General features: G+C 45.2%; 1 protein-coding gene across 1 annotated transcript; it reads left to right on the top strand.

Annotated features, from left to right (window-relative positions):
* The first annotated feature begins 16,786 nt into the window (after positions 1-16,786).
* LOC124681354 (pectinesterase-like) lies at positions 16,787-22,013 on the top strand. The gene is made up of 2 exons (XM_047216282.1): positions 16,787-17,714; positions 21,160-22,013. The coding sequence occupies exons 1-2, from the start codon at positions 16,787-16,789 to the stop codon at positions 21,873-21,875; spliced, it is 1,644 nt and encodes a 547-aa protein (XP_047072238.1). The 3' UTR covers positions 21,876-22,013.
* Positions 22,014-23,429: the final 1,416 nt, after the last annotated feature.

Here is a 23,429-nt window from a genome sequence, read left to right as displayed (position 1 = left end):
GTGTTAGTTCTGATGATGCTGCTGCTCATCTTAATAATTTTGTTGAACTATGTGAAATGCATAAGTATAAGGATGTATATGGTGACATTATAAAATTAAAATTGTTTCCTTTCTCCTTAAGAGGAAGAGCTAAAGATTGGTTGCTATCTTTGCCTAAGAATAGTATTGATTCATGGACTAAATGTAAGGATGCTTTTATTGGTAGATATTATCCTCCCACTAAAATTATATCTCTGAGAAGTAGCATAATGAATTTTAAGCAATTAGATAATGAACATGTTGCTCAAGCATGGGAGAGAATGAAATCCTTGGTGAAGAATTGCCCTACCCATGGACTAACTACTTGGATGATCATCCAAACCTTCTATGCATGATTGAATTTTTCTTCGCGGAACCTATTGGATTCAGCTGCTGGAGGTACCTTTATGTCCATCACTTTGGGGGAAGCAACAAAACTTCTTGATGATATGATGATAAATTACTCTGAATGGCACACGGAAAGAGCTCCACAAGGTAAGAAGGTAAATTCTGTTGAAGAAACCTCCTCCTTGAGTGATAAGATTGATGCTATTATGTCTATGCTTGTGAATGGTAGATCTAATGTTGATCCTAATAATGTTCCTTTAGCTTCATTGGTTTCCCAAGAAGAAAATGTTGATGTGAACTTCATTAAAAGTAATAATTTCAACAACAATGCTTATAGGAATAATTCTGGTAACAACTATAGGCCATATCCTTCTGCTAACGGTAATGGTTATGGTAATTCTTATGGGAATTCTTACAACAATAATAGGAGTGTACCCCCTGGTCTTGAAGCCATGCTTAAAGAATTTATTAGTACACAAACTGCTTTTAACAAATACGTTGAGGAAAAGCTTGATAAAATTGATATTCTTGCTTCTAAGGTTGATAGACTTGCCTCTGATGTTGATCTTTTAAAATTGAAAGTTATGCCTAATAAGGATAATGATAATAAAATTGTTACTACAGCAAACTCCATCCAAGTTCAAATTAATGAAAATATTAGATTGATGGCTGAATTGCATGCTAGGTGGGAAAGAGAAGAAAACGAAAAACTAGCTAAAGAGAATAATGTAGCTAAAGTTTGGACCATCACCACCACTAGTAATGATAATGATTCACATGTTGCTACACCCCCTACTATCAATGGTAAAATAATTGGTGTTGGCAATGTTTCTACTCCTAGTGCAAAGCGTGTAAAATTGCCTGAAACTGCTAAAGCTAGCTGAAAGCTGTTTGTGATAAAACTGCTGAAATTTTTCAAAATATTGGGGACAATGATCCCATTGCTGTAGATCATAATGGTTTAGATTTTGATGATTGTCACATCTCTGAAGTTATAAAGTTCTTACAAAAACTTGCTAAAAGTCCCAATGCTAGTGCTATAAATTTGGCCTTTACAAAACATATTACAAATGCTCTCATAAAAGCTAGAGAGGAGAAACTAAAACTTGAAACCTCTATTCTTAGGAAGTTAGAAGATGGTTGGGAGCCCATCATTAAGATGAGGGTCAATGATTTTGATTGTAATGCTTTATGTGATCTTGGTGCAAGTATTTCTGTTATGCCTAAGAAAATCTATGATATGCTTGACTTGCCACCATTGAAAAATTGTTATTTGGATGTTAATCTTGCTGATAATTCTATAAAGAAACCTTTGGGGAGATTGATAATGTTCGTATTATGGTTAACAATAACCTTGTCCCCGTTGATTTTGTTGTCTTGGATATTGAATGCAATGCATCTTGTCCCATTATATTGGGAAGACCTTTTCTTCGAACTGTTGGTACTACCATTGATATGAAGGAAGGTAATATTAAATATCAATTTCCTCTCAAGAAAGGTATGGAACACTTCCCTAGAAAGAGAATGAAGTTACCTTATGATTCTATTATTAGAACAAATTATGATGTTGATGCTTCATCTCTCGATAATACTTGATTCACACTTTCGCGCCTAGCTGAAAGGCGTTAAAGAAAAGCGCTTATGGGAGACAACCCATTATTTTACTTCTGCACTTTTGTTTTATATTTGAGTCTTGGAAGTTGTTACTACTGTAGCAACCTCTCCTTATCTTTATTTTATTGCATTGTTGTGCCAAGTAAAGTCTTTGATAGTAAAGTCAATACTAGATTTGGATTACTGCGAGGAACAGATTTCTTGCTGTCACGAAATTGAGCCGCCCCTGCTGTAGAAAATTTAGAAAAATCTTCCAATTTACGTGCGTGATCCTCAGATATTTACGCAACTTTCATTCAATTTGGGCATTTTCATCTGAGCAAGTTAAGTGCCCCTGAAAAATTCGTCTTTACGGACTGTTCTGTTTTGACAGATTCTGCCTTTTATTTCGCATTGCCTGTTTTGCTATGTTTGATGGATTTATTTGTTCCATTAACTTTCAGTAGCTTTGTGCAATGTCCATAAGTGTTAAGAATGATTATGTCACCTCTGAATATATGAATTTTCAATTATGCACTAACCCTCTAATGAGTTTGTTTTGAGTTTGGTGTGGAGGAAGTTTTCAAGGGTCAAGAGAGGAGGATGATACAATATGATCAAGAAGAGTGAAAATTCTAAGCTTGGGGATGCCCCCGTGGTTCACCCCTGCATATTTTAAGAAGACTCAAGCATCTAAGCTTGGGGATGCCCAATGCATCCCTTCTTCATCGACAACTTATCAGGTCACCTCTAGTGAAACTATATTTTTATTCCGTCACATCTTATGTGCTTTACTTGGAGCGTCTGTTTGTTTTTGTTTTTGTTTTGTTTGAATAAAATCGGATCCTAGCATTCCTTGTTTGGGAGAGAGACACGCTCCGCTGTTTCGTATGAACACATATGTTCTTAGCTTTATTCTTAATGTTCATGGCGAAGGTTGAACTACTTCGTTCATTGATATATGGTTGGAAACAGAAAATGCTGCATGTGGTAATTGGTATAATGTCCTGAATAATTTGATACTTGGCAATTGTTGTGCTCATATAGATCATGTTTAAGCTCTTGCATCATGTACTTTGCACCTATTAATGAAGAACTACATAGAGCTTGTTAAAATTTGGTTTGCATGATTGGTCTCTAGAGTCTAGATATTTTCTGGTTAAGGTGTTTGAACAACAAGGGAGACGATGTAAAGTCTTATAATGCTTGTAATATGTTCATATGTAAGTTTTGCTGCACCGTTTTGTACTTGAGTTTGCTTCAAACAACCTTGCTAGCCTAGCCTTGTATTGAGAGGAATTCTTCTCGTGCATCCAAATCCTTGAGCCAAAAACTATGCCATTTGTGTCCACCATACCTACCTACTACATGGTATTTCTCTGCCATTCCAAAGTAAATTACTTGAGTGCTACCTTTAAAAATTCTATCCTTGTCTTTGCAATATATAGCTCATGGGAAAATAGCCTTAAAAACTATTGTGGTGAAAAATATGTAGCTATGTATCTTATTTCTTAATAAGTTGCTTGTTGAGCGGTAACCATGTTTCTGGGGACGCCATCAACTATTACACCTTTGTTGAATATCATGTGAGTTGCTATGCATGTTCGTCTTGTCTGAAGTAAGGGCGATTTTCATGATCAAATGGTTTGAGTATGCATATTGTTAGAGAAGAACATTGGGTCGCTAACTAAAGCCATGATTCATGGTGGAGGTTTCAGTTTGGACAATCAATCCTCAATCTCTTATGAGAATATTATCTGTTGTTGAATGCTTATGCATTAAAGAGGAGTCCATTATCTGTTGTCTATGTTGTCCCGGTATGGATGTCTAAGTTGAGAATAATCAAAAACGAGAAATCAAATGCGATCTTTCTCCTTAGACCTTTGTATAGGCGGCATAGAGGTACCCCTTTGTGACACTTGGTTGAAACATATGCTATGCAATGATAATCCATGTTAATCCAAGCTAATTAGGACAAGGTGCGAGCACTATTGGTAATCTATGCATGAGGCTTGCAACTTATAGGATGTCTTATACATAACACATATGATTTATTACTACCGTTGACAAAATTGTTTCTATGTTTTCAAAATGAAAAGCTCTAGCACAAATATAGTAATCCATGCTTCCCTCTGCGAAGGGCCTATCTTTTACTTTATTGTTGAGTCAGTTTACCCATTCTTTCTATCTTAGAAGCAAACACTTGTATCAACTGTGTGCATTGATTCTTACATGTTTACCTATTGCACTTGTTATATTATTTTGTGTTGACAATAATCCATGAGATAAATATGTTGAAGTTGAAAGCAACTGCTGAAACTTATATCTTCATTTGTGTTGCTTCAAAGCTTTCTACTAAGAATTTATTGCTTTACGAGTAACTCTTATGCAAGTCTTATTGATGCTTGTCTTGAAAGTACTATTCATGAAAAGTCTTTGTTATATGATTCATTTGTTTACTCATTGTCTTCACCATTGCTTCGAATCACTGCATTCATCTCATATGCTTTACAATAGTATTGATCAAGATTATGATAGCATGTCACTTCAGAAATTATCCTTGTTATCGTTTACCTACTCGAGGGCGAGTAGGAACTAATCTTGGGGATGCTTGATACGTCTGAAACGTATCTATATTTTCTTATGTTCCATGCTACTTTTATGATGATACTCACATGTTTTATACACATTATATGTCATTATTATGCATTTTCCGGCACTAACCTATTGACGAGATGCCGAAGAGCCAGTTGTTGTTTTCTGCTGTTTTTGGTTTCGGAAATCCTACAAAGGAAATATTTTCGGAATTGGACGAAATCAACGCCCAGGGTCTTATTTTTCCACGAAGCTTCCAGAAGACCGAAAGGATTACGAAGTGGGGCGACGAGGCGCCGCCACACTAGGGCCGCGCGGCCAGGCTAGGGTCCGCGCCGCCCTGGCGTGTGGGCCCCTCGTCAGCCCTCCGACTCCGCCCTTCCGCCTACTTAAAGCCTTCGTCGCGAATACCCCAGTACCGAGAGCCACGATACGGAAAACCTTCCAGAGACGCCGCCGCCGCCAATCCCATCTCGGGGATTCGAGGAGATCGCCTCCGGCACCTCGCGGAGAGGGGAATCATCTCCCGGAGGGCTCTTCATCACCATGATCGCCTCCGGATCGATGTGTGAGTAGTTCACCCCTGGACTATGGGTCCATAGCAGTAGCTAGATGGTTGTCTTCTCCTCATTGTGCTATGATGTTAGATCTTGTGAGCTGCCTATCATGATCAAGATCATCTATTTGTAATGCTACATGTTGTGTTTGTTGGGATCCGATGAATATTGAATACTATGTCAAGTTGATTATCAATCTATCATATATGTTGTTTATGTTTTGCATGCTCCCCGTTGCTAGTAGAGGCTCTGGCCAAGTTGATACTTGTGACTCCAAGAGGGAGTATTTATGCTCGATAGTGGGTTCATGCCTCCATTGAATGCAGGACGAGTGACGGAAAGTTCTAAGGTTGTGGATGTCTTGTTGCCACTAGGGATAAAACATCAATGCTTTGTCTAAGGATATTTGTGTTGATTACATTACGCACCATACTTAATGCAATTGTCTGTTGTTTGCAACTTAATATTGGAAGGAGTTCGGATGATAACCTGAAGGTGGACTTTTTAGGCATAGATGCATGCTGGATAGCGGTCTATGTACTTTGTCGTAATGCCCTGATTAAATCTCATAGTACTCATCATGATATATGTATGTGCATTTATATGCCTTCTTTATTTGTCAATTGCCCAACTGTAATTTGTTCACCCAACATGCTATTTCTTATCGGAGAGACACCACTAGTGAACTGTGGACCCCGATCGATTCTTTACATCTGAAATACAATCTACTGCAAACTATGTTCTTTACTGTTCTTCGCAAACAAACATCATCTTCCACACTGTACATCTAATCCTTTGTTTACAGCAAGCCGGTGAGATTGACAACCTCACTGTTACGTTGGGGCAAAGTACTTTGATTGTGTTGTGCAGGTTCCACGTTGGCGCCGGAATCCCTGGTGTTGCGCCGCACTACACTCTGTCACCAACAACCTTCACGTGTTCCTTGACTCCTACTGGTTCGATAACCTTGGTTTCTTACTGAGGGAAAACTTGCTGTTGTACGCATCACACCTTCCTCTTGGGGTTCCCAACGGACGTGTGTCTTGCACGCTATCAGAAGGCGGAAATGAAGGCGAAAAGAGAGCCTGAGCCCAAGCCAGTATTTTCTGAGAAGGAAAAGAAGTGGGCTAAGTCATTTTTTAGCACACCGTCCCAAGCCGAGAAGAATATGTCTGACGACTATGGACGTGAACTTCGTAGGCAAGCACTCATGTTGAAGGAGAAGAAAGACTTGGCGGAGAAGGAGAAGAAAGCCTTGGAGGAGGACAAAAAAGAAAGTAAAAAAAGCGGGAAACAAGTTGCCCAGCTCGGGGAACAAAATAAACAATCGATCCCCCCGCTCATAGTGAAAGCCGCCGGTCCGGATGCTGAACTAATGGACCTCGCTATCACAGCAGCTGCGGCATCACAGGGAATGACTGTAACGGGTGCCAGAGAAAAAGCGGCCGAGATCGGTATGACTCTTCGTGCAGTGTTAGACCTTGAGGAGGCGCCAATGAGTGAGGTAGCAATTACATATGTGCCGAATGGGCCTCTCGTCGAGCCTGCGCAGGAAGAGGATCTACCAGCACAAATGCAAAATCTGCTACGTTGGTACAAGGGTTACATAAAAAATAACGCCGGCAAAGAATATATTTATGCGGAAGTTAGACATGAGCATCACTTCAAACATTACTATGTAACAGTTCATCTGAGTGAATTGTTCCAGCTGTTCAATCTGCGCGAGCTCGACAAATCTATCATCAGTTGCTACGTTCTGTAAGTGATTTATTTCTACCCCATCTCGTTCATTATTGCCTGCACTATATATATTGTCCTAACTATATTGTTGTGCACGCTATTATGCAGAATGAAGATTGGGGAATGCCAAAAAAGGAATATCCATGATGTTGGGTTCATTGACCCGCACATCGTTAATGGATATGTGTTAGAAAAACACCCCCGCGACGTGGAGCAAGACCTGTTTGATTTTCTTACAAAGCAGCAGCTCAAAAGTGAAATTATATTTCCTTACCATTTTGGGTGAGTGTTTCTGTCTTGAGCACATTCTCTTTTGTTTACTCCATGCATGGTATGTCTAATTGATGAGTTATGCATGACTGTGCATGTATCGTGTCCGTAGGTTCCACTGGATTCTGCTCATAATTGAATTTCACACCTCCAGAGTTCTCGTCATGGACTCTCTGAATATGGATCCAAAGCTTTGGGTCAACATGAGAAATATGATGCAAAAGTAATTATTTTCAATCATTTGCGCTCTATATCGATCAGCCTCTTTCGTTCATTTCCTAATATCAAGTAACTAATAACTCCCTTGTTCATTTAATTTTCTGCCTTGTAGGGTTTGGAGACGGTTCACAAATGAAACGGTCGGTGAATTTAAAAAAGAGCTAGAATTTAGAAAGGTACTGTCTGGGGATGTTCAGCCACCGGGGACCAATCTATGTGGATACTATGTTTGTGAGTTCATCCGGAGATACACCTCTGAGCGGAAGCCGTCGGAGAACAACGTCAAGAGGAATAACTTGCGGAAAACGCTTAGTCCAGAAGCTCGCTTCCGACCAATTCAAGAGAAACTAGCAGCATTTTTGATGAGGGAAGTCCTCCATCCTAAAGAAGAACACTATTACGAGGATGTAGAACTTCTGATGCCGTAAATTATGTATGAAAACTTGTTCGAAATTGTATATGGTCATCCGAGATTGAATATATATTGTATATTCCTCTTGAATTCTTCTTGGTTCTAATTTCAAACTTGTTTGAAATTGTACATTCATATGCATGTATATAGTAGCGTAGAATATGTGAAACTTCTTCAAAATTAAAATAAAACACAAAATAAAATATAAAAAAATAAAACAATACAAATAAAAAAGAAACCAGATTTAGAGGGAGGGGGCTAAAACCCTAACCTGCGGAGGCCTTTAGTCGTGGTTGGCCAGGAGAACCGCGACTAAAGGTCCTCCGCTCCGACGGACGGCTGTCGCCTACATGGATGGGCCTTTAGTAAGCAACCGCGACTAAGGGAGGGGGGCTTTAGTCCCGCATATTTAATCCCGATTGCGCAACCAGGATTAATGGCAGTTGCCAACCGAAATTATAGGCTCTTTTTCTACCGGTGACTATCCCCTCCATTCCTAGTCCTATTTGATCGACGTAGAGTGGTGTATGCACGCGGTGTCCAGCTGTGTGGATTAAGCCGGAACACGCGTAGAAGTAGAAAGAAGCGATACAGTGAGCGAGGTCGGGAAGCTAAGGCCGTGCAGATCACAGATGATGTGGCCAGCTAGTTGAGGCAATCAGACGCTAATCAATTCGATCAAGCAACATGGAGTACTCGTGGTAAGCTTTACATAACTGCAGGTGCTGACCATTCAGACGACTAGACGAGTACAGGAGTACTGGTAGACAGGAACCAGCAGCGTACATTTCATCAGGCTACATCAAAGTGGCCGATCAGCTGGGCCCAAGCCGAAGACGACATGCAACTAGTAATCCATAGGAGCGCAGATGGACGGCCGGCCCAGAAGCAAAAGGTCGGGATCCGCAGCCGTTAGTCCAGTGCCTGCCTCCCGAATTATTGTGGTGTCGGTGATCTCGCAAATACGTAGTACTCTCTCTCCAACTAGTGCGTGCGTGACGGGAAGCAAAACAAGGAAAACGACCTCTGCTCCTCCCACCGACCACTACCGCATACTGGAAATGTACATAACAACAACACGCTACGCGTACGAGTTTAGAGCATCTCCAACAGGAGCGCTAAATCTTGGCGCTGTAAAAGCGCTTTACAGCGCGCTCTATCCATGTTTTGTGCGTGAGGGCATATTCACCTCCAGCAGAAGCTCTAAACCTTGAAGCTGTAAAAATCTGTACCTGTTTCTGCGCGCGACGGATACAGCGCGCTCTTTCCGGCGCGGTAGATATAGTGCACGATATAGCGCTTTTGCCCCAAGCTGTATTTTACAGCGCGGGATAGAGCGCCTGTTGGAGCATAATTTTACGCCCGCGCGCTAAACCAGCCGTTTTTTTGGATACAGCGCGGGATAGAGCGCCTGTTGGAGATGCTCTTATGTATCCTTTCTGTGGTCTGCCTCTCTTAAACGAGGTTGTGGCTCGCAGCACTGTTTATTTGAGATGGCATGATGCACGACCTGCCCTGCCCCACAGACCAAGTGCTATGCGTAGACCAGTAGAGTATAAAAACTATTATGGTATTGAATATGTACTTATGCACTTTATCTCTTATTAAGTTGCTTGTTGTGCGATAACCATGTTTTCTGGGGACGTCATCAACTATTATTTGTTGAATATCATGTGAGTTGCTATGCATGTCCGTCTTGTCTGAAGTAAGAGAGATCTACCGCCTTTATGGTTGGAGCATGCATATTGTTAGAGAAGAACTTTGGGCCGCTAACTAAAGCCATGACATGGACACATGCATGCTGACTTGCTGAGCCAGCCTATGGATATCGTTTACGAATGGTATGTTCATTGAACTCGTCGCTGCGGGCTCGCAACCACCCGATAGAAGCAGTGTTTATAATGCCTACTGCACGTTATGCGCGCTCTATCGGGTAATAAGGTGGCACGAATCAGGATTTGAATAAGCCTTCATACAGATTTTTTATTAAGGTATTTACATCTATCTATCTATCTATCTATTATATACTAAAAGTAAAATATGAAACTAAAATAAGGACACCACATTAATCCACATCACTTAAATTATTTTAATAGTTAGATCTAAAACTTGTGACTAGGATTTAACAAATTATTAATATTTACGTACCAGAAAAGCAGTCCTATTTATCCATCTTGACACGATCAATTAAAAGGAAACTAAATAAAATTCACGTACATCGCTCCAACACGTGTTACGGTTCAATATTGTGTGCAGGTAGAACCACGCAAAGAAAATATAGCTTCAACACGTGGTTCGTTCAATATTATATGCGGATAGAATCACGTGAAGGAAATTGGTCCCTTGAAAAAACAGGAAAGAAGGGGCTCGGTCCCAGGCCAAGAGAAAAAAAGGCACGAAGGAGTCCAGTGCAAAGAAGTTCTAAGAGCATGTCTGACAGGCCCTTAAAACCCGTTCATCCCGTAAAATTTTGGCGGGATACGGGGCAGGCGTGATTGGGCTGTCTAGCAGGTCCCGTTTTCGGGCCGGTCCGTTTCGGCGGAATACGGGGCCCAGGATATCCGCACTGCCGCCCCCTACTTATACCGGGCGAAGGTGCGAGTGAGGGGTTAACCCCTCACTTGCAATCCTAGCTCCGCCGTGCGCCGCCGCCTCCCCAGTTAGCTCCGGCGAGAAATCCCGCGCGCCCTAGCTCCGCATTTCAACCGCCGGTCAGCATGTACGCACGCCGAAGCAGTACCGCGTCGCCGGCGAGCGGATCGAAGCGATCCCGCTCGCTGGACACCGTCGAGGAGGCGTGGCGCCGCCAATGCAAGCGCTCCGCCGCTGGGAGTCGCCGTGCGGCGTGCCGGTACACCGGCGCGCTTTACGTGCCACCGTCGCTCCGTGAGTTCGCCGCGGGCAGGCGCTGGTACAAGGAGGATCCGCCGCTCAAGCCGATGAGCGGCCCCGACTTCGACAAGTGGCGCGCCGAGTGGGAGCGCAACCGCCGGGTGAAGGCGGCATGGGACGCGCGCATCGGGAGCACCAGCGGCGGAGGAGCTACGCTCGCCGGCGAGGAGGAAGAGGAGGAGGAAGATCCCCTCTTCTTGCAGGCGATAGCAGCGTCCCTCAAGGACGACGCCGACAAGAAGAGGGCGGAGGAAGAAGAGAAGGCGGCGGCCATCGCCGCCGTGAAGGAGGCGCAGGCGCGGGAGGCAGAGGCGGACGCATACATCGTCGACCTCTCCGACTAGATATCGCGATCCATTAAGGATCGCGCAATTTTGTATATATATATATATGTTGATCCTATGTATGATCGACAATCTATGAACTATGAATATGAACAAGTTTTTCGGGGTTTTAAATTTACGAATTTACGGGGTGAAATACGGGGTCTGCTAGACGGAACGATCAATCTTGGAGCACTTTTTTATATGGGGCGAAATACTCGCGTTTTACGGGGCGGAAAAGTAAAGGGCCTATTAGACATGCTCTAATGATATACGATTCGTGCACTTATGCCAGTTTTATTTTAAAAAATTTCTCCAACATCGTGTCCTCCCAAAGGCATGCATGTACCATAGTGACTTAGGAAACTTAGTTTTTTTATTTATTATACCATCCATTTTGTTTATTGTACATGTATTTCCTCCATTTACAGTTTCCTCGCAGTTTTGGTTTAGTCAAAGTCGAACTTGATAAATATTATCTAAATATGTAAAAAAATATCGGCATCCATATTATCACATACTACTATATTGTATTAAGATCGTCATTTAGTATTTTCCATATTATATCCATTTATATAATAAATATTGATATTTTTTATATTTTTAATCCAATTTTACAAAATTTGACTTGACTAAACCTAAACTCGAGATAAAGAAAAATGGAGCAATTACATCGTGAAGCCTTTCCGGTCATTGCAGTTCAATATTTGTACTAATATTGTTGTAAGGGTATTTTACCCTTATCCATTATTTTGGTAACTATGACACCGTGCTAGAGTATTTGGTCTAATACATGTCTACAAGATGATTCTCAGGTATTAGCCAAAGAGGTATAATGGTGTATCAATGGAACAAAAGACAATGGGAGACTCCCCACTTCGATGAAAAATCAACAAGGGATTTTCAGAGCATGGTCGGTCAGTGGCCCTGGCACCGGCCAGCCCGGCGCCGACCGGCCCCAGGACCGGTGCCAACCGGGTGATGTCCAGTAAGGTCGGGGCGCTAGTCCGGTCAGGGTCCGGTCGCCGTCCCGGTTTGCACCGGCCGATCCGGTCCCAGGCCCGGTCGGACCGGGTGGAGGACCGGGCGCCCCGGCGCCCAACCGCCCCCCATGCTGGAGCCAGCCGGGGGGAGTCCAGTATGCCTCAAGAGCATGCCCGGTCAGGACCCGGCCCCAGCTCCGGTTTAAACCGGCCATCACTCACTTGCGGAGGCTACCTCAAAGTCTACCACAAGTGAGTGAGCTATTCCTTCGTGGGATAGACTCCGGAGAATAGGGTGAGCCTTCGTGGCGTGGGGAATCCTTCATGGGATCTCCACCCCTCCAAACGTGACGTACCTTCTTGCAAAGGAAGGAAACACGGGAATAAACCATCGTCTCCGCGTACTATCGGTTATCTCTAGCCGAACTCCTTACTTGTGATATAACTGCCTGTGAGAGCTTTCGTGCTTGAGTTACTTGTATCCTCATATAGGTTGCTTCACCTAGTTTGCATTAGGCTCATCTTTATATTCCGCAAAGACTAAGATTGCAAATAAAGAATTAAAATCTGTAGAAACCTATTCACCCCCCTCTAGGTTTACCATCTCTGAACTTTCAATTGGTATCAGAGCCTGGACTCTTATTAAGGGCTTCACAGCCTTAAGAGTGAGATGGATAAACTATTCGAGGGTCTGGATGAAGACTCTAACCTTCCGGCACCAGGCCCGGTTGACCGGGTTTCTCGAGGAATCTGCTGATGTGGCAAGTCATCAACGGCCATAATTCAAGTGACACTATATATACCCCTTCTTCTACCTCTGAAGGGGCAAGCACTACACTACAAGCTGTTCTTGAGCTCTCTCTCTCTCATACTCCATTGTTACAAACACCAAAAGCCTCAGATCTCCCTCCTCCTCCACCCAAACTCAAATCCCTCCGGGGAAACGATAGAGGAGGACCCGATCTACTGTTCTACCAATCCAAATCTCATTCCCCCTTGTATTCATCAAGAAACTTGCTCTCTAGGGTTCCTTGGAAACCCTAGGTTGGCAAGAGATGTCCGGAAGCATCCGGGCTGTGGATTTGCTCCTGACAAGATTGTGAAGGTTTGGAGGCTACCTCAAAGTCTACCACAAGTGAGTGAGCTATTCCTTTATGGGATAGGCTCCGGAGAATAGGGTGAGCCTTCGTGGCGTGGGGAATCCTTCGTGAGACCTCCACCCCTCCAAACATGACGTACCTTCTTGCAAAGGAAGGAAACACGGAATTCTCAGCTGACAAAGGAAGGCACATATGTAATAATACGTGAATAATCAAAAGATGCGCCTGTGACTAACTTAGCACAAGTATATATGATAAATACAAACATTTTTTAATGAATTAATATTGAGCACCAATGTTCAATACCAAGTTGTTCAAGTGGTACAATTGGTGCCGAACTTCTTAAGTAGCATGTTGAATAGTTATTTGCATATATGTACCAGATGGAAGAAAAAAATTTGGTGATTTCTATTTAGACGTATTTGATGTTATGTATTACCTTCCTTCCAAATCATAAAACGTTTTGATAGGATATTTTAGCCTACCAAAAACCAAATATATTATAATGTTGACAAATGAAGGTAATCCTGTCAGCCGTACATACGTGTGGCAATTTCGATGAATTTAAATATATTTTAGCCTGTATTTTATCTAAATCCGTGATAACAATTTTGAATGTGAAGGAGTATATTTTTTCTGGAACTACTATCAAATAATTATATATTCATACAACATCCAAGACCAGTAGGCTGCACAACGGAATCAAAGTTCAATTATGGTCTCTCATAGCCTTTCACATACTTATTGGAATCTATATATTCACCGACTATCTCCCGATTACTGTTTGACTATTACTTGGTCGACTGAAATGATTTAAAATATTTCCAACAAATGTAATGTTTTTATCTGGCATAATTTATGCCACCGCTATATATTAAATCGTTTAACTAAAAATCTCATTTTAGATACCTGTCACACCATAAATCTATCTCATGAACAAATTAGCGTAGAAAAGATGGTGCCCACGCATTTGCGAGGGCCACCTTGCTAGTTTCAAGAATAATAAGTTAACTACTGATTTGATCAATAAAATGTAAAATATGCATACTTTAAAAATTATATTATTGGAAAATTATTCTTAATATAAATATGATGGCTTTATTTTTGGGGTTTTGCTAAACTAGTACGTGCTCAATCAGGTCCTACATTGTTAGATTTGCTTCGTTATTCGTGCTAGTTATTCCTTGAAACATGAGTTTTAACTGAGATTTGATGACATCATCTGACTGAGAAATTACCACACATATATTTCATGTTTCCTTAACCAAATTAATAATTAATTTTCTCCTCAAGATATGTAATACTCTAAAGTGTGGACGTAGTAATGTATTTGGATGCATCTTCCGACAAAAGCCTGTTTTAAGATGCGCGCACCCAATTGTAGGATGCAGTATATATAGGGCGGCACAGAGCAACATTTACAATGTCTCTCTTACACATTGCGTCTGCGTGTTCCGTACCCACCACTGGGCGCCTCTCTGACACACCAAAAATGTCGGCCGCGGTTTCTTACCGTGGTCTCTCGATCGAGTTTCCGTGCAACTATTTCACATGGCACAATTGCAGGGCAGAATTGTACTAGGACTGACAGTGAGATGCACCGGCCGGAACAACGTACACTCGACACTCCAATGATGACATCTTGACCATGCTACGTACGTAGCCACATCTCGATCCTCAAGGTGCTCATGGACATGGAGTGCATGCATGGTTCATGGTACGGATCGATTGATGGCCGTGACTTTTTTTTTGACAATCTGCCCGTGTGTTTAAGTGTACTCCTTCCATCATACTGTAAGGTTTCGAAGGATTAGTTCAAAATTAATGTTTTTAAAGTTTAACCAAGTTTATATAAATATAAATATTTACACTACTGAATCAACATTAATAGATTCACCATAAATTTTATTTTCTTAATATGTCCATTTAATATCGTAAATGTAAATATTTTTTCTTTAATATTTGATCAAAGTTAGTAATGTTTGACTTTTGACCAATCCTTAAACGCCTTATATTTTGGGACGGTGGGAGTACTATATAACTAGTTGTTTAGATTACGGTATATCTCTAGCCCTCGTATAAGAGTTGGACCCGATCTATGCCCATGATATGTAAACCACCGTGCCCCTTTAGGGTTACACTTCCAAATTGTTTGATATGGTATGAAAGTGTCTTGTATTCCCTCCATCCCACGAAACATGTTGAATATTTGGCAAAATTTGGATGTATATTCAACATGTTTCATGGAACAGAGGGACTACTTTGAAAAACGAATCTAGAATTGCTAGAGCCCGCTCGGTTCGTCCTTCCCCTCGACGTCAACTGGTGGCGGCTTACTGCCAACATCTCTAAGAAGCTCACCAGGGAGAATTTCCTACTTTCGCAAGCCCAAGTGCTACCGGACATCCGTGGCGCCCCTGGCCTCCTGGATGGATCTATGCCGACACCTGAGATGGAGTAGAAGACCTAAGACAAGAATGGGAAAGAGGTGACGATCCCCAACCCCCGAATATGCACGATGAATTTCTCTTTATCAAACTGTACTTGGTTACCTTGTTCGAAACATGTCAAGGAAGATCTCACGTGGATGGTTGGACATACTAGTTCATTGGATGTTTGGACAACGCTGATGGAGATGTTTTCAATATACAATCCAAGGCCGTGTGGTGGAATTTCGCATGCAATTGAATCAAACTAGGAAGGAGAATAAAATTGTTGCGGTATACTTCAATCAAATCAAAATCAATGTGCAAATGGATTCATAATTACTTTTTGTTATTATTTATTAACAAAACAATCCGTGCAATCTTATAAAAAGGTTACATAAGATAAGACAAATAATTTTTCGGCGGCGCGTAAACAATATTGCCCTCACATTTTGCAAGGGCTGGTGCTAGTTCTATAAAAATCTATGAATGCAGATAAGGAAAAATTCGACAAAAGGTGCAATCGCATTATAAGAAAAGAATGTAGTTACAAAATAAAAATAAGCAATTGCACAAGAAAAAAGTTACACCCGCAAATAGCAATTGCATAAAAATAGAATACTATGCCGAATAAATAAAAGCAGAAGTTATAGGTAACCAAAAAAAAAAAACCATTGTAAATACAGATACAACTAGAACAGAAATAAGTAATCAAAACCATTTCGAACTACGAATAGGGACATGTCCACTTTATTAATTGTACAAAAGCACACTCTATTCCACACAATCTGGTGAACGATTGCTCTTTATCTAATTTCCGAAAAGCAACAAACCAGCGCGAGAGGCGTCCGTTTTGATTTCAGCTCATAAGCAGGTAATATGGTGAAATACAAAGCCCTGTAAAATTGAGTTCCGAAGAGGTAGGGCTATAGGGCAAATCCTATTGTGCTGGAAAGTCAAGATTACATCACGGCACACTGCAGAGCAATCGCAGACCAAAGTACAAAAGCTTCCGAAGCCTATTGTGCTGTACCTTTCTCCTCCCCTTGTTTACCTCACCAGTACCACTGTACGTACTCCCACCTACCAACCCATCATGTGTTCATCCAGTACAGACATGGAAGGCACATTGTACACTGAAACCTCATTATCCAAGCTCCCTGCCCATCACCACCTTTCCCACTGACCACTCAATTAGCGCGAAAAGATCGCGGGACAGCACACCCATATATACACATGCATCGCTCCTCGCTAAGCAAACACGCATCAGCCTACACTCGGCCCCTCACCAGCTAGCCACAGTGCAAGCCATGGCGCCGACGTCTCCGAGCTCCGCAGCCCGGCTCCTCCTCGTCCTCTCCCTCAGCCTCCTCCTCCTCACCAGCGCGCACCAGCTGACCCCATCGCCGGCTGTGCCACGGCCGAAGCAGGCGACGGCCGGCATTTCCCCCGAGCTCGTGTCGACGCTGCGGGAGACCCTGGACGCGGTTCGGGACGTGGTGTCCGTCATCTCGGCGTTCCCCGTCGTGGGCGGCATCCTGGGCGGCGGCGACCTGCGCCTCTCCTCCGCCGTGGCCGACTGCCTCGACCTCCTGGACCTCTCCGCCGACGAGCTGTCGTGGTCCATGTCCGCCGCCTCGCCGGCCGCGAGCGCCGCGGGAGCAGGGGACGCCGGCGGCACGGGCGACGCGCACGCGGACCTCCGGGCGTGGCTGAGCGGCGCGCTGGGCAACCAGGGCACCTGCAAGGAGGGGCTGGACGACACCGGGTCGCCCCTCGGCTCGCTCGTGTCGGTCGGGCTCCAGGCCGTCACGTCGCTGCTGGGGGACGGGCTCGGCCAGGTCGTCACCGGGCAGGCCGCCACCGTGTCGTCGTCCCGCAGCGCGCGCGGCCGCGGGCTGTCCCAGCTGGGGCAGGGGGCGCCGGGGTGGCTGGGCCGCAGGGAGCGGCGGCTGCTGCAGATGGCGGTGAGTCCGGGCGGGATGGCGGTGGACGCCGTGGTGGCCAAGGACGGGAGCGGCAACTTCACGACGGTGGGCGCGGCCCTGGACGCGGCGCCGTCGGAGAGCGCGGGGCGGCACGTGATCTACGTGAAGCGAGGCGTGTACGAGGAGACGGTGGAGGTGAAGAAGAAGAAGTGGAACGTGATGCTGGTCGGCGACGGGATCGGCGCCACGGTCATCTCCGGCCGGCTCAACTACGTCGACGGGTACTCGACGTTCCGCACCGCCACCGTCGGTGAGTGCATGCACCAGTCCATCCTACTCTCGTTGCCGGTCCTTGAATTCGAGAATCAAACAGGTTCACGTACACGGCTAGCTTAAGAGTGCACGTTATAATTAGCTAGTTAGCTTAAACCATTTTGACCGGCAATTCAGCAACCACGTCTATAGATCGACTAATCGAGCATGGACCCGAGTAGTACATTGTAGCTGCACGTAGGAAGAGCACAAGTGCAGGGTCAAAGTGTACGTACCATGGACCACGCACTCCATGGCCATGGCATGTCGGCTTCTGTGATGCTATGCTTCGCTAAAGCCTGCAGGATCGAGATGTGCGTACGTAGCATGGCCAAGATGTCATCATTGGAGTGTCGAGTGTACGTTGTTCCGGCCGGTGCATCTCACTGTCAGTCCTAGCACAATTCTGCTCTGCGTTGTGCCATGTGAAATAGTTGCACAGAAACTCGATGTAGAGACCACGGTAAGTAACCTTAGCTTCTGGTGCGTTCAATACTCTATTAGTTCCTCCAGGAATTCCAATCCTCTAATCTTAGCCCTGTATGCACATTCAAGTCCTGACACCTGCTACCTGATCGAGCACGCGGAACGTGCAGCAGCCATTAACACTGGTTCCGATCGGGTGGTTGCGACGCCCGCAGCGACGAGTTCAATGAACATACCATCCGTAGACGATATCCATAGGCTGGCTGGTCGGCTCAGCAAGTCAACATGCATGGCTCCCTGCCAAGCTCTCTGCTGGTCTACGCGTAGCACTATGCCTGTGGGACAGGACAGGGCGCGTCGGTGCATCTCATCTCAAATAAGCAGTGGTGTGAGCCACAAAGAGAGACGACACAGCAGGCTCGTATGTGTACCGTGCTTGCACTTAGCTAGGGCTAGCAGCTCCGCACCGTACACTTCCTAGCGAACACCTTGATCTGAGCCAGTGGTTCCAGTAATAGGCGGCCAGCACTGATCGGTCGGTCAGTCGGTGTGGTGAGCACGTCGTTTTCCTTCCTTCTTTTGCTTCCGGTCACGCACACAGTAGCAGTACAGAGAGAGTGAGATCACCGACGCCCCAATGATTCGGCGGGTGCTGGCCTGGGCACCTACAGAATCTGTATCTTTTGCTGCTGGGCCTGGCGAGTGGCGGAGCTTAGTTCGGGCCAACCTGGGCCATGGCCCGCCCAGGATTTTTGCCAAAAAATATTTAACCCCTATGCATTTGAGGCCTAGCCCACTATCACTCAATGCCTCTCCATGTACGCTGCCTCTTCAAAGTTCTTTCTCTCAATTCTCTCGACTGAACCATGGCCGTGAGGATTTGTCTCCCGAGCGTTAGCAATTTGCACAGAAATAGAGGGAGGAATCAAGGTAAGAAGTGGAGCAACGAGGCACAACAGCGCCGCGCTGCCTCCGACAGCCAGGGGTCGGCCAGGGGTTCGCCGCCCACCACAGCCGCAGGCACGAGCACGGGGCTGGTAGGAGCTCTACCAACAGACGGTCGCAGGGACGGGAACTGTTCGACATGAGCTCTAGCAGTCGGCAGCCACAGGCACGGACACTGGCTGGCATGAGCTCTACCAATCGGCAGCCGCGAGCACATGCACAGGTCGGCTTCAACTCTCACTCAGGCAGCCGTGAAGCTGCGAGTCTGCCATCTGGGAATACCGCGACGGACCAAATCGACCCTCTTCTGTCCTTCTCGTCTCCTATTATCCTGCCTAGTGCCTACTCGGCCACTCATCTTGGTAATTTTCTTTCTTTCCCCAAATTTCTTGTTAGTAATTTGTAGCATTTATTCACTAAATTGCGAAAAAAATCGTTAAGTTTGTAGATTGCAACAGCCAAGCGCCATGCAAAGGCCACTCATAGTCTCGTAGAAGAATTGACTTTGTCATGAAAAGAAAAAGGAGATGATGTGAAATAGTATGGTTTGAAATAATATTTTGCAATTTTAGCTTGGCCCGCCCATGAATATTTTTCAAGCTCCGCCACCGGCGTCACGTCATCGTCCAGCCGGCGGGCCACTTCCATGGAGACCTGGAGCATCAGTCGAATTGCTTCGTCACTGTTAGGTGCCGGGGGGCGCTACCCTGCCTCCTTTAAGCATGCGTTTTATGTCGATGGTGGCGAGGGAGGACGAAGATGACCATAACGAAGAAGGCGACCACACACCCTGGCGAAGACGAGGCCAAAACCTCACCCGAGACGAGGATGACCTGGCTAGCTGTGGGATCAACAACTACAGCTCGGCATAGGCAGCCCGACCCGGCCCAAAAATCCTGGGCCCGACCGGGTCGGGCTTGCACGTCGGGCCGGGTTTGGGCATGATTTTGGAGCCTGAATGTCGGGCCGGGCCGAGCTTGCAGAAAATACAATTTAAGCCTAGTTTTTGGGCCGGGCTTTTGGTAGTTCGGGCTGGATTTGGGCCTAATTTGTAAGCCCGAAGGTCAGGCCGGGTCAGGCTCGGGCCTGGGAATTTTAGGTCGGGCTTTTTCAGGCCCGGCCTGAAACCTGGCCTGACCCGAGGAATGCCAAGGTGTATCAACAGCGAAGGTGAGGCCTAGAACTTAGGGTAGAGGGTTCGGGCTCTTAGGTTTCTGGGGTTTGAAGCTCGTCGGGAACGGGGCTTAGGATTTCAGGTGCGAAGGGTTGCCAGAGACGGAAAGAGTTCAGAGGGAGGTCTGGGCCGAGAAGGGTCTGTGGATGGCCGATCGAGGGCGTGGGGCGCACCACAATGGGGTTTCTCCGGGCATAAAATGTAGGGTCCGACTCATACCGAACTCATGTAATCGTGTCTGCTCGTTAGAACGGGCAGCACCTCCCTCTCCCAACTACTAAAATTGAAAAGTAGGGTATCATAAAACCGGATTGGTAACTCCTGGTTAGCCGGAAGCTAAGTTAGAGCCCGATCAACTCAATGACCGTCAGATTTGCACCGTGATTCATGCATACAAGAATTACACATGAATGTGTAATTGCACATGCACATATCATTTGCCCTAGTTGCACGTGAATTACACATGAAACCAGATTGACCGTCCATCATAAAATCCTGACCGTACAAAGGGGATCAAAATTTGGAGAGGGGGCACCGAAGTAAAAGCCTCATTTATATCAAGGTTGCCACCAGTACAACAGAGTCTTGTAATCGTTGCTTGACCGAATTGATTGACGTCATTGTTTGATCCGCGACGCTGTATCTGACTGCCTGAACTAGCTGGTCATAGTATCTGTGATGTGTGGCTTCCAGATCTGCTCACTGTCCTACTTCGTCTACTCACAGATGGGCAGCTACAAATCATGCATCTCACACGCAAGCAGATATCCTTTTGACCCCCTCAACTAGTTACTGTTGCTGAACACTCTAATCCAGCGCTGCTGCTACTAAATTACATGATTCTTCTTGTATTACCTTGTGCACCTAATAATGTTGCGCGCGTATGTATGCATTACAGCCGTGAACGGCAAGGGGTTCATCGCGCGGGACGTGACGTTCGAGAACACGGCGGGGCCGGCGAAGCACCAGGCGGTGGCGCTGCGGTGCGACTCGGACCTCTCCGTCTTCTACCGCTGCGCCTTCGAGGGGTACCAGGACACGCTCTACGCGCACTCCCTCCGCCAGTTCTACCGCGACTGCCGCGTCACCGGCACCGTCGACTTCGTCTTCGGCAACGCCGCCGCCGTGTTCCAGAACTGCACCCTCCTCGCCCGCGCGCCGCTCCCGGACCAGAAGAACTCCGTCACGGCGCAGGGCCGCGTCAACGGCTCCATGAACACCGGCTTCGCCTTCCAGTTCTGCAACGTCTCCGCGCACGATGACCTCCTCCGCGCGCTGCAGAGCAACCAGACCGGCAAGCCCACCCAGACCTACCTCGGCCGGCCCTGGAAGGCCTTCTCCCAGGTGGTGTTCATGCAGTCCTACATCGGTGCCGTGGTGAGGCCCGAGGGGTGGCTCGCGTGGGAGGGGCAGTTCGCGCTCGACACGCTCTACTACGGGGAGTACATGAACACGGGGCCCGGCGCCGCCGTCGCCGGGAGGGTCAAGTGGCCGGGGTACCACGTGATGACGAGTCCGGCGGAGGCCAGCAACTTCACCGTCGCGGAGTTCATCGAGGGGAACATGTGGCTGCCGCCCACCGGCGTCAGGTTCACGTCCGGTCTCGCGTCTTAATTCATCATCTGGGTCCGAATGTTACAGAGCTACTATACTCCACTTGTTATACACTTTGGAATGGAAGAAAGGATTTGTTAGAATGGAATTATATGGCTGATACTTAATCTAGGGATTAGTTGTTTAATCGGTTGGGGTTCTTGATTACCGAGACATGTGAATGAAGTAAGTGGCGGGGGGTTTCTTTTCTTTATACTTTGTGTACTCTGTTTGTTGATCTACAGCGTCGATGCCGTCCATGAACGATCCGCAGCGGCATCCTCGACCTCGTGACTAAAAGCAATACGATCATAGCGACTGAGTGCTTGTGCCATATAAGATGACTGCTGCGTCTTGTATTTTCTGAAAGTAAATCTGATCCTTTGGTGAAACTAATCCCTTGTCTAACCTTAGTCAAAACTATTTAGAAATCTAATCCCTAGATTCACCACCATCGAGAACGGCAGGAAAATTGTGCAGGTTGGCGCCAAGATTGCTAGGCGCTAAAATAAAGCATAAGCGGACCCAGAAATTTTTAAAGCCTGAGCAAAATAGGCTTAAAGTGCTAATTTTATATCAAATACATATGAAATAGGAGCGAAAACAAGCCTGCCGGCCGGCCGGAAGCCTGGGCGGCCGCCCGGGCAAGAGGAATGCTAGGTCCGCCCTTGAGCCGAAGCAAGGTCGACGTCAATGGCATTGGCACCAAACTCCCATGTCAATTTTTCCTTGGCATCAACCTGCTTCAGAACTTTAGCGCAGCTTCCAATGGCGCCAAGCTCAAGGGTTAGATTTTGAAATAATTTTGTTGTGGGTTGACAAAAGAATGAAAAGCTTACTTTCGCATATAGGAATTAGGTCAAAAAAATATTGGCCGTGTCTTCCTCGTTCCCCATCCATCTCTCTCCTCCAGAGAAATTGAGGAGAAGTCCGGTCGACACCAAATACCTGACCATATATTCATGCTGGTCATACTCCCACTGTCCACACTTGCTTTGCATTCTAAATTTAGTTAAAATAAAATTTGGTAAACTTCGACCAACTATTGACGAAAAAAATACCAATATCTACTATATGAGGATTGCCTTAAAATAAATTGTCTCATTTTACTTGAAAAAATCTGATAGAAGAAGAATTATGTTTAGTGGATAGTGCAACCACTAACACAATTTTAATGGAAACAAAATACTTTCAAATCTTACTCAGAGAAAGGAAGATGTTATGACTATATCCGGGAGTAACAAAGCAATAATTGGTTCAGGAAGAGCCACATTCACACTCCCTATGGGTACAACTATTGTAATTAAGCATGCACTCTTGTATTCTGAATCAACGTGACCCTTATAAGTTTCAAAGATATCTAATCGAATGATTTCCATCTTAAAACCGTAAAGATGGATAAGAAAGAGTATTTGTTCTTAATAAAAAGCGACGGATGTGAGGAATAAGCTCTTGAAAAATTCCCTTCATTTTCTTTCGAATTATACTTGACATACATACCTTATGTTGCGTACACAATAATTTTTGAAAATCTTGATAAATTCAAGACTTACATGATCACTTTGTTCATCCTAG

This window comes from Lolium rigidum, unplaced genomic scaffold, assembly GCF_022539505.1.
Source record: "Lolium rigidum isolate FL_2022 unplaced genomic scaffold, APGP_CSIRO_Lrig_0.1 contig_40095_1, whole genome shotgun sequence".
Taxonomy (NCBI): domain Eukaryota; kingdom Viridiplantae; phylum Streptophyta; class Magnoliopsida; order Poales; family Poaceae; genus Lolium; species Lolium rigidum.
Note: the sequence above shows the minus strand (reverse complement) of the source record. Positions and strands in the feature narration are given on the sequence as shown.